Source organism: Delphinapterus leucas, chromosome 11 (assembly GCF_059928025.1).
Source record: "Delphinapterus leucas isolate spDelLeu-1000000601 "Yukka" chromosome 11, BTC_Dleu_Yukka2, whole genome shotgun sequence".
In the NCBI taxonomy this organism is placed as follows: domain Eukaryota; kingdom Metazoa; phylum Chordata; class Mammalia; order Artiodactyla; family Monodontidae; genus Delphinapterus; species Delphinapterus leucas.
This window is the reverse complement of record NC_143139.1, coordinates 19,081,584-19,094,139: the sequence shown is the minus strand read 5'-3', so window position 1 is coordinate 19,094,139 and position 12,556 is coordinate 19,081,584. Positions and strand designations below refer to the sequence as shown.

The following is a 12,556-nucleotide window of genomic DNA, read 5'->3' as shown; positions in this document are numbered from 1 at the left end:
ACCTGAGTTTCTGTTGTAAATATAATGAAATCATATTGGCTGTCTAGATTGGAAAAAATCTGTTTATAAATCTTTGTAACACCTACGTGGATATACCCACCCAGGCAACATCTGTTCCAATAGGAAAGAATTCTAAGGGAAGAGATGTTGTCCCTTCCTCTGCATTCGTTTAATAAATATAACAGCCCATATTGAGGAATTCTGTACATTTGTAGGAAAGTACTATTCGTTAGTGAGCTATTTGCATTTGAGATGTGGAGTTATGGCTAAGTAATGAATTCATTCAAAAGGTTTACGATCTTGCTTAGGTAAAGGCAGCAGTGCCAGTACATATTTGCTAGGGATCTCCTAATTCCAGTTATTTTGGTCTTTGTGCATTTGGGTAGAGTTGAGCTGAGTACTTGCAGATAAACACCTGCAAATAGATTTTTCTCACATTCTTAATAAAAAAATAAACATTACTACTACTACTACTACTACTTCTGTTACTGCTGCACATAGCCATACTGATAGAATCAAAGCTTTAAATCACATCTATATTGAGAATAAGCATAAACTATTTTTAATTAAGCTTCCAGTAGTTGTTTTTTTGCAATCCTACTTGAATCCAAACCAAAATTAAAAGTGAAAAGAAAGGGAAAACCAATTCGGGCTAACATTAATAATGCACACTCTATCACAGGAAGTGACATTTTTATATATTATCGAAAGTGATTTATTAAGAGAAAAATATTACTGAACACATACTTCTTATTGTGAGTTTTGATTTCTGCTAGATCCTATATAGTAGATGGGTATAGGTATGTAAGGATACATGTTGTACCACAATTTCAATTTCAATTCTGACTAAGTTTGAGTCAGTGATCCACAATTTAATAGTTGTGTGACCTTGGGTAAGTTACTTCATCTATTTGAACTTCAATTTTTTAATCTTTAGAAATAGGTATAAATGTTGTCTGCTGACGAGATTATGGTGAAAGGCAAAAATGAAACAACTTATGTAAAGGTTTTAGTACGGTATCTAGCACACAGTAGTTACCCAGTGCATGTTCATTAATGTATTTTTTAGAATTAGAATTTTAATGAAATAAATTTTTAACTAATCACATAAGCATATTTAAACATTTGGGGGAGGATGAGAATTACACGTACCATACGTTAGAAACCTTTGTAGTAAGTAATGTACCCTGCATAACAGTACCCAGTAACTAGATAATTACCCTCAGATTCAAACTGTGTAATGCATTTTTGAATAACTTTTCAGTTCACAGTTGAATTACATCATGGTCTAATGTAGAAATGAAAGATATTTCCATTAAATCATCTATGAGCTTTTAAGTACATAAGGTACGAGTTTGGCTAAATTGTTCATTCAAGCCAGAAGAAAAATATTGCTTAGTGTTTGTATCTCTGGGTGCACAGTCTTTGAGGACACTGCCACCAACACCTCTGTTCTTGTGGCATCTCACCTCTTGAGTCAGAGCTCACTAATCATAACCTTTTTATGTATTTCTGGGATTTGGCCAACATTTTTACTTTAGATTTTCGTGTTCTCAGTTATACCTTTTTAGGATCCTCAGCCGCTGTGCAAATGGGAATTGTGACTTTTTTTCCTCATAGGATCTCGCTGGAAAGCTATGACAAACCTAGAGAAACAGCCATATTATGAGGAGCAAGCCCGTCTCAGCAAGCAGCACCTGGAGAAGTACCCTGACTACAAATACAAGCCCAGGCCGAAGCGCACCTGCCTGGTGGATGGCAAAAAGCTGCGCATCGGGGAATACAAGGCAATCATGCGGAACAGGCGGCAGGAAATGCGGCAATACTTCAACGTTGGGTAAGGGCCTTCCGGTCATTTTCCCATAAAGAACATTTCCTGTTACACTTAATGGGATGTGCGATGTATTTGTTTAGTTGCAAAGCAGCATTTTGAGAAAGCACCTGTGCACAGTGTATTTTCAGAGACTAAACTGTCCCCTTATAATCCTGAGAAAGAACACTTCATGTGAATTCATTCCAGGCTCCTAGAACAATGGCTCTGATGCAGGAGTTTTCTTAATGGCTGGTTTGAAAATAAAATATCTGAGAGTAAAGAATTTTGAAGTTTGCTATTAAAAACATAGAAGTCTTCCTGGTTCTTTTTCTTGCTGGTTTTCATTAATTCCAAGGCCTCACAGTGTAAATTCCACAGCAGCTAACAACTTAGCTGAGATAATACAACATAAAACTGATTCCGAAAGAAAGACTCGTTTCTGAATATAGCAGAGTCTCTGGGCTCTCAAGGCACACGTGTGGCCTTACGAGATCACATAAAGTAGGGATTCTCTTCAGGGTAGAACAAGTTGTGAATGGGAAAGTTTCCTTCTGAATTAAGGATGCCTCTCTCAGTATGTCTTACCCTTCTTCCTATGGCAGAGGCCTGCAACCACATTGTTTCTGCATAACTTTATCACAAAGCACAGAAATAAAGTTGTTCATATCTGGAACGGTAAATAAGACCCTGAGAGCTTCTTAGACTAATAAGTACTGTTCTGAAAATGGCCAGAGGATACTTTAAAAAAAACCACAAAACTTTTCTAATCTGCCCTATCCCTTCCACTCCCCTGAGAGCAGCTGCTTGCTTTGTCCAAAGGGTCTGTGATTTATATCCCAGTGCAGGACTCTTCTCCACGCTGAGCAGGAGACCAGCGCTCCTTGGGGAAATCGTAACCAGACGAATGAATGAAAGAAGGCATAAATGAACATCATCTATTAATCCCTTCATACTCGGACCAGCTACAGAATATATCTGTGGAGCCCAGTGTAAAATGAAAATGTGGGGTCCCTGTTAAAAGGTTTTTTAAGAATTTCAGGATTGTGACAACAGAACTTTAAACCAAGCATAGGATCTGTCTAAGCCCCGGGTCCTGTACAGCTGCAGAGGTGGTCCACCCATGAGGCCAGCCCTACTTCCTACCCCCACTGAAAACTATTTCAGGGATGAGGTGGACCGTGTTCAGTTCTGGTGAGCTCTGGGCAGTAAAGTTTTATTTTGAGAGCTCTAAGACTTTAGGGTTTTTCCATTAAAATTGAATTATCTTTAGGTTTAATTCTTTTAAAAACTGTTTTGACATGTTGTAGTGAAGGAAAAATTAACTCGGGCTCAGGGACTTGAGTTCTTCTGCTTAATCTTTCTGTCCCTCAGTTTCTTTTCATAAAGTAGAAAAGTAGCAATCACTTTAAGCATCAAATGGGTAACACGTGCAAATGCCTTGTAATCTATAAAGCACTACATAGAAGTAAGGTATTGGGATCAAAGTAGGATACAGTCTCCAAAACGTCGGGCAACAGGGTGAAAATCATGACCTTCGAGTTGGACAACTTGAGCAAATTAATTATAGAGTAAGTAAGGCCTGCATCCAACTGTCCACTCACCCACGGTCTCTTTTTGGGAATTCCTCTCCAACAGGCAACAAGCACAGATCCCCATCGCCACTGCTGGTGTCGTGTACCCTGGAGCCATCGCCATGGCTGGAATGCCCTCCCCTCATCTGCCCTCAGAGCACTCAAGCGTGTCCAGCAGCCCGGAGCCTGGGATGCCTGTTATCCAGAGCACTTACGGCGTGAAAGGAGAGGAGCCACATATCAAAGAAGAGATCCAGGCTGAGGACATCAACGGAGAAATTTATGATGAGTACGAGGAGGAAGAGGATGATCCAGATGTAGATTATGGGAGTGACAGTGAAAACCATATTGCAGGACAAGCCAACTGATAAGGGTCAAAAGATTGTTGTGACCTTAGGACTTAAAGAAGCCCTAGCTGGTTCATCCTTACCAGTGGCCAAGCACATTAACTTTCTCATACACTGACTGTTACTTTAACTGTTAGTCTTAAATAGTTGGGACATCAGCTGACTAATAGACCTCAGCCTCAAAAGGCTTGGAAAGGAAATAAAAATACAACAAGCAAACAACAATATCAACAACAAGAGATTGAAATAAGCTATGGGTAAAATAATGCCAGTAATTCAGCTGCTACATCCAAGCACTGAAGTCTTACCCGTCAACTTTTTTTTTTAATAAACTTTATGGCTGTTTGTTCTACAATGTTCTAGAAATTCTCACTCAGGTACACAGTGCCAACAAGTGGCTTGTGAATGTGTTTTGTTGTTTTGTGCTACAGTTTTTAAAAAGAAATAAGTTTTGTTTTTTGGGGTTTCTGGGTTTTTTTCCTTTTCTTTCTTTCCTTTCGTTGTTTTTGTTTTTGTTTTTGGTTTTTTTTTTGCTTTCGGTAATGCACCTGACAGAAAAAAAAAAAGAAAGATGAATTTCTCTTTACTTCTCTCCACCTTCTCCATCTCTATACTTTAAAGATGGGAGTCTGTGCATGGGGGGGAAGAGGGAAAAAGAGCCTGTTTTTAACTTCCTTGCTATCCACCACAAAATAAGCAATCATTTTCTTTAGAGGACTTTCTTATCTGTTGCACACCACACTACATCTTTGAGCAAGTGCCAAATTTGTACTGAAGTATTGACCCAGTTGATTTTTTTCCCTTTCCTTTTTCCTGTTCCTTCTTAAATTAGGACAGTGTTATATCTTAGACAATCCCTTGAAAAACCTGAAATACCAGCAGCTGGTGAGATTTGACTTTTTTTTTTTTTAATGGAAACTGTAGGTGCTGTTCTCAGGTGAAAAGAGAGAGAGAGAGACATAAGAAATTTAGAGGAAAAAATATTTTCTGATCTTGGATTTTTGTGTGTATGTATGTGTGTGATTATGGTACTAATTGGAATAATGTTGGACCATTGTGAGTTAAACCCACATCTGGGGATGAAATCCCACATCCTTCTAAGTGACTGGTCTGGAAGCAGCCGTGACCTTGACTTTGCACTTCAAATGACAACTTAACCAATATAGGGCTCAGAAATTATATTTTTAAACTTCTAATATGATTATTATTGGGTGGATCAGGTGGCCCTGTGTAATAGAGGGGTGTGTGTATAACAGGGAAGCAAACTGTTCCCAGATGTTCCTTCTCCCTGGTCAGATGGTTCCACTAACATTTCCTACCTAATGATTTCTGTTTGTTTTTCCTGTTGATAACTTCAAGCAAAACAATCATTGTTTCCCTTGAATATATTTGCCCATATTCTAGAAATATAGAATTAGCTTATTTCTTCAACATTCCATCCTTTCCTGATCAGGAAATGGAACTGATGATTTTATAAGGTATTTTTCATCCCTCCATGAAATGAGGTGGAGGCCATTTGCATTTCAGAATTGTGGGCCATGTGCATTTCATGCCGTAAAAGGCAGGACTTGATTAAAAGTTGTCACAGCCCAACAAGAGGGAGCCTGGCTGAGCCCAGCAACCCTTGCCACTGCTCTACTCTTGCTGTAAGATGAATCCACTGAAGTCCAATTTCTGACTCCAGCAGAGTGTGTGCATAGAGCAACAACTGATGCTGACGGGGCTGCTTAGACTTTGCCAGCCAAGTGCCAAGGCAGTCGTAGGGCTTGTCCAAATAAGTGGGAAATCATTTAAACTGAATTAGTGTTGTCTGTGCTGAACCATCAGACAGTAAATACTCCAACCAGTAGCTTGGATGTGCTATGGTTTTCACTCCAGTCATCATTTTCCTATCCCACCCTCCCCAAACCTGACCCTAAAGTTTGATTTTTACATATACATAAGAAAAAAATCCTTTTTCTTTTTCTCTCTCTCAAAAGACTTGCTCTGGGGTTTTGCTTGGAGGAGCTAATCATATCCTGCCTGTCAGAGACTTCGCTTTGTTTGTTTTTCTGTTTGTTTTTGATGACTGTATTTTCGTTTGAACTGCCTCTTTTTGCTAGTGTTGTAATAATGATGATGATGATAAAATAATAATAATAATAGTAATAATAATAATAATGGTCAGCTGTTCCCAGATTAGTAAATTATGCATAATTTATTTCTCCCTTTCTATTTTATTCTCCTCTGATTTGGAAGTACAGCCAATAAGTTGTTAGATATTTAAAACAAATTTCCATCTCCAACATGTATATATATATATGTATACATACATATATATATGCACACACACACACACACAAACACATTCACTCACACAGTTTCATTTATCCTTCCATAAGTTTTCTCCTTTTTAAAAGTTTGGCCCCAACAAATGTCACGTTCCGGTGTTTAATACCTACAAGTGAATTAATGGGAGGGTCGTATTCAATCTCAGTTAACTTAGGCTCTCATCACTCATTTTAGTTATTTAATTGCCACAGTCATCTACGGACAATTTCTCTTTTGTTTTTGTTTGTTTTGTTTTTAAGCACTCTGGATAAAAAAATGGACACTTGTTTTTATATCGTTATTATGTACAATGTGAAAACAGATTTTTAAAAATTTGTTCTGTCTTTGTTAACAAATTCTTTCTGACTTATGTGGGTTCACCTCTCACGTTTGCTGGACACTTATTTTCCACCATGTTATAAAGATGCTTTGTTTTCATTTCATGACTTTGGGCTACAAGAATACTTTGTTTTAGCTCCAGGTAGATGCCACTGAGGGCATTCATGGCTGACACAAATTCTAACACACTTACCAGTGAATTGACTAAACACTTCTGTTTGGTCTTTTTGTTTGTTTTTTACTTGTTATATTTGAAGGGGAAAATGAAATTGTTAATGGTGACCTTTAACGGCTGAAATTCAGAAGTTAGTTTTATTTAGTTAGATTTATGTCAGAAAGACAAAACTGTGCATGGATTGAAACAAAAGCGAGTCCATAGCCTTGCATTATGTTCTCTTGTTCTGATGTCTGATTCACTGGGGGTCACAATTGTTTTGCCTTAATTTTCCCCAAAAGAAAACAAACAAAAAATCTTATTAATGTTTAAAGTGCTTTGAAGTCATTTGATAAAAGGTGCTATGAATGGCAGCCTACTGGGTTAGCACATTGCCTTCTGGCATTTGATTGGTTTATCATTTTTGTAAAGGATCCTAAAACCTTGTATTCTTTTTCTGTGCCCCATGATGACCAAAAACGATAAGGGAGAGGAAATGAGAGTAAGATCAAACTCAAATGAACATAAAGTCTCCCTTCTCTCCCCTTTCCTACCTACCTGTTCACATTTCACATTACTTGCTCTCTCTCTCTCTCTCTCTCTCTCACACACACACACACACACACAAACCACAGGCACACACGCTAACCCTAGTACTGAGGGATAATCTTGCCAGAATTCTGTTTTTTTATGGCTGTTGTAATCAGTTCTTCTAAAAACAGTCATGTTTTAATATGAATCTAAGAGCATCACTGGAGAAAATAGGTTAAAGTTCATATATAAGTTACTAAGAATTTGTCTAGTCACAATTGTATAAAATAACAAAACTGTTCTTTAGTCCACTTATACCTAAATTAGTTAAGTCGATATTTAACATTTATTTGGCATCTACAGTTAAGAGTTAACCATGTATAAAATCCCTCCCAAAGAACATAATCATTATTGAAACCAAATCCTCTTATAAGGAACAAATATAAAAGAATTTCTTTGATGAAGTTATTTCATAGGTTTGATTTTGGAGTAGACTTTTTACCTTAATTCATTTAAAGAAAATTATCTTTAAATATTTTATGGTCCAATTTCAGATATTTTCTTAATCCAGAAGATGTTACTGTTCCCAGAAGAAACTTCTTATATCACATTTAAAACATCAAAAATCATTATGTTTTCATTCATTCTAATGGGTAAATTATTTGAATTGTAATAAACAACTGTATATTTACAAACAGGTTTATAAAATATTTGTCTATCAAGTTAATAGTAAAATAAAAATTATGGGGTCTGCAAGGAAAGATATGAAGCCCACTTAAAGTGGTTCAGAGATCTCTTTTGTCTTATAGGGTATAGGTTTTCTTTTAGACAGGCTTTTACAGTATTTAATTTTAAAGTTTCCTATAACGATCAATTTCCCAGGTTGAAGATGATGTTGGGTTTTCTACTGATTGATTCCTGTCCTCCCCAGTGTTTCTGTCACTGGTTCATTAAAACAGTATTTATACAGCTCCACTGGCTCTAAAGCTCTTAGTCCTAATGTTTTGGATTTTATGAGTAAAAATGGGAAAATGTAGAAAAGAGACAATCAAATGCCTGGAGCTTAAAACAAAGTATGTGCAACCTACCATCTCACTTGAAATTTAATAAAATAAATAATTATGTAAATATAACATAGAGTTATAGATTTATATTTTGTTCATAACACATAGTGTAATATAAGTTGTATATTTTCATGTTTTTGGTTTTATGTTATCATTCATGCCACAATAAAAATAAAACAGGAGTTTATGTACTCTTAAAAAAAAAGATGTGGGTTGCCACCAACCTGTTTGTTTTTGTTTTTGTTTTTTGTTTTTGCATTCTCTTTTTTCAGTATTACTGCCATGCAAGGCACCAATAAAAACAGCAAATGTGTTCTTTACCTATTATACTGTGTTTCTTTTCACAATTCTTGTTATGGCGGTTTAATCATTAGTTTTCTTATAAAAAGAGCAAAAGTATGAAAAATAATTTAATTTTGTTTCCGATATAGATAACCTCACTTCCTGAAGTTGACTTTGAACTGAGAACTAAGGGTTTAGATCTTAGAGGTGGACATTCAAGAAGACCTCTTTATAATGCATCTCATCAGAGAGCTTCACTGTAATGTCAAAAGTTATCCTTCTTGTGTGTAATTGAAGCTAATAACACTTAAAAATCCTGCAGCCTGAAGCACCCTTAATGTCATTTTTCCCAAGCTTGACACTGTCATTGGGGCAGGGTTTCTACACTTGAGAATTGAATTTCAGTCTATTGTTGGTATAGAAATTCTAAATTTCAGATTATGAAAGTAAGAACTATAAATAATTTTCACTTTACTGGTATCTAATTTACAATAATGGATATTTCTAAATTGTTTAACATTCTGACATTTAACCACTGGATTCTACCTTCAGCTTTTTAAGCAAATGTTAAAACAAGAAGGCTCCTTTCCTTCCAGTGGCCATTTTTGCTTGTCTCTTCCACCATAATATGTATTTCTATCTTGATAGTTTTATGTGTAATCATTTCCCATAAGGGTTTTTGGTTGGTTGGTTGGTTGGTTGTTTAATTGGGTGGTTTTTAAATAAGTATCAAGAAACTGGGTTACATAACATCTGGTTCAAATGAATATGAAGTAAGTATATAAAGAAGGTATGTTCTACTAGCACATTGCCCATTGTAACCCTTCACAGAAGTATCAGTAGTTTACAGTGTCTGGTCCGTGGGCTACCTGCTTTAGAATTAACTGTTAAAAATGTAGATTCTTAGGCCAGACTCCAGATGTAGTGAATCAGAATCTCTAGGGACAGGGATAAAGCTGTTGCTATTAACCAGCTCCAAATAATTATTCTGCATGCCCTAGTGTTTCAAAACAACCAAGAGGTGGGGCTATTTTCCTCTTTTATCTACCTTTTGTGCATGTCACATTCTGCAGATGCTATCGCCTACCATACTTTAACCTTAGGCCTCTATAAAAACCTCTGTGAAGCTGAGGGTCAGTGATTCATCAAGAGTTTGAGGCTAGAAAGAGCTCTCAATCTGTCCCTTCATAGATTGTTTTTGAGGGCATTTGATCCACCAGAACATGTGCACATATTATCCTTGTTTCTCTGCTTCTCCTTTTGTTCATCATAGCAAAGTAGTAGACTTCAGAGACTCCAGACCAGTCGGACACCGAAACTACAACTGAAACACACAAAACTATACCCACTTAATGTTTGCCAAAAAATTGAGGTGCTTTAGAAAGGCAAATATCCATTGTAGAAGTGGAGAAATGATCATTCCATATAGTGTTTTTAGTAGACCACCTACAGCTACAGTGGTCCCAGTCTCATCCTGTTTCTTCAGGAAGCAGCATCATTGGAGTACGTTAAGTATATGTAGATGGGGAATCTTGTCTGCTTACGAAAGCTTGGCTCACCCAAGGTGCAAAATCCCACCTTTGGTCTCCTTCCTACCAAGTAAAATTCTTTGTTTTGTCCTGTCACACTGTATTATAGAAACATTCTTTTCTTGGCCTTTGTGTTTTTTAGTTTCTTACGGAATATTTAGGACTAGCATGCAATAGTAGATGGTTTTCTTACTGACAATGCCTTGAACAACCAGAAAAATTCTGGCAATAGTGAAAAGAAATCCATTCTTTTTTTTTTTTTTTTTTTTAATCTCAATTCTGACAATTTTAGAAATTGGTGTTTGAGGAAGTTCACATATGTGTTTTTAAAAAAATCAAGATACTGAAAAAAAAAAATCAAGATACTGAAAAAAAAAAATCAAGATACTGTCATTCTTACCAAATTTTAAAGTTCAGAAGTTATCCCTACTTATAACTTGACATCATCATCAAAACCTCAATTATAACTGTGGGGGTGAAGGTAAGCATGAATTAGTTCAATATCTAAGTTAAAGAATATTTATGAAAAATATCCAATTTATTTCTCTTGAGTTTCTAAAGCAACCTAATAACTAGCTGAGACGAACTGTTTTATAAGTAAGCATTGTAATTAGTATGTAAAGCATATGCAATAGTATTGTTAAAAGTTCTTAAAAATAGTTACATTTTATTAAACAGGCTAAACATTTGTTCTGCAATTTAGTTTGTTCTACCAATTTGCTTAGCAAAACTATTGGGTTGGCCAGAAAGTCCGTTTGGGTGTTACAGAAAAACCCGAACGAACTTTTTGGCCAACCCAATATTTTTACCACCAAGAATGAACCAGTTCAGCTCTGATCACAGTATTTCATCGTTTTGCAACTAAGTCCAGATACGTGAGATTTTACTCTCCCTATTATTACCATTTTCTAAATATACAAGTGAATATGGTATGGAATGGTACTTTGTTGGTATTCAAAATATAACCAAGAGAATGAAAGTTGTTTTATCATTAATGTCTCCACTGATTCAATTTAAAAGCAAAAAGAAAAATTACGAGAACAACTGTAGGAATCCAGTGGGCCTAAGTAAACACCATCATTTTGTACATTGCCTGTTCAATTTAGTATTAAATTTCAGATTCTGGAAAGCAATCCTAATTACACACAAACTGTAAAATATATTTGAAATAAAGTCTTGTTTATAAAAATCACTGCTGTGATAACTTTTAAAATCACTGTTGTGATAACTTTTTAAAATAAATTCATGTGGTCCTGGTAGAAAGTTGGAGGAACCATAGAAAATATTTAGATAATTACTTACATGGAAGTAAGTAATTACTTACATGGGAGACTGGCTTTGTTCAAACTGTTCTAACGTTGGCCTTCGGTAAGCATTCAATTTGCCTTATATTTCAAACCTACAATTGACTACAAGTTTATAAATTGTGGTTGCATGAACTTAAGTTTGATTCAGGACTACAATTATTACTAGTAGGCCCCAAATAATTACACAAGTTGTCTTTTTTATTTGGGAATGATCTTTGAGCATCATTGTCCTCTACTGGGTTAACATGCACAAGAGGGGTTAATCTGCTTTCTTATGGTCAGGGCTTATTTGACATCTGGAAGATGAACTAAATTGCCAGTGGTACTGGGCACAAATGCTAACTAAAGATACTGAAGAGAGAATTTTAGATTGTCCTCATTAAAGAGTTATCCATTTCCCTGTAACCCACTGATTTAACAGATCTATAAGCTTTGATATTATGGCCTATTATATCACCTATATCTTAGACTCTTGCTTATAAAATCCTCTGATGTAGCTTTATCTTTGTCTCCTATTGTTACAGTAAACACTTTAAAAGGTCACTTAATTTTTCAGATACTTCAAGATCCCCCAAAGTTTATGTTGACAAACTGTGATAAAGTTTTATAAGTTTTACACTTTTCATGTAAATTTTAAACACACAAAATCTGAGTTTGTATCATGAAAAAATATTTAGACATTTTTATGAGTGAAAAATCCAAATCAGGGAAAATGATAAAGATCATAGGAGGTAGTATGGTTTGTCTTTCCTTGTCTTAATGACTCAGGATTTGGCAAATATTAAATTAATAATGCTAACCTGGTCCTTCTGGCAATAAAAAGCCAAACTCTTGTCAAAGTTGATGAGTCTCTGCTCCCTAGTGCATCATGTTGACTTTATGTCAATTCATAGGCTCTTTCACCCTCTTTCAAAATTTGGAGTGGCGGGCTTCCCTGGTGGCGCAGTGGTTGGGAGTCCGCCTGCCGATTCAGGGGACACGGGTTCGTGCCCCGGTCCGGGAGGATCCCACATGCCGTGGAGCAGCTGGGCCCGTGAGCCATGGCTGCCAAGCCTGCACGTCCGGAGCCTGTGCTCCGCAACGGGAGAGGCCACAACAGTGAGAGGCCCGCGTACCGCAAAAAAAAAAAAAAAATTTGGAGTGGCTTACACTAAATACACAAGTACAGAAATGCCAGCACATAGCAATTAGACAATAGGTAAAGAGTAAGAAATAAAAAGAAATCACACATATACTTACACATTATAGAAACACACACACATATTCCTTTTTTCTTACTCTTTACCTTTTGCCTCTTTACAGAAGAGGG

General features: G+C 36.2%; 1 protein-coding gene across 11 annotated transcripts in view; it reads left to right on the top strand.

The window, feature by feature from the left end:
* SOX5 (SRY-box transcription factor 5) overlaps positions 1-8,456 on the top strand; it is a 997,502-nt gene extending 989,046 nt beyond the window's left edge. For all 11 annotated transcript variants that reach the window (XM_089919966.1, XM_089919964.1, XM_089919967.1 and 8 more), the window contains 2 exons: positions 1,621-1,837; positions 3,449-8,456. In XM_089919966.1, the coding sequence (XP_089776092.1) occupies positions 1,621-1,837; positions 3,449-3,752 (521 nt within the window). In that variant the 3' untranslated portion in view covers positions 3,753-8,456. The remainder of the gene's footprint in view (positions 1-1,620; positions 1,838-3,448) is intronic.
* Positions 8,457-12,556: the final 4,100 nt, after the last annotated feature.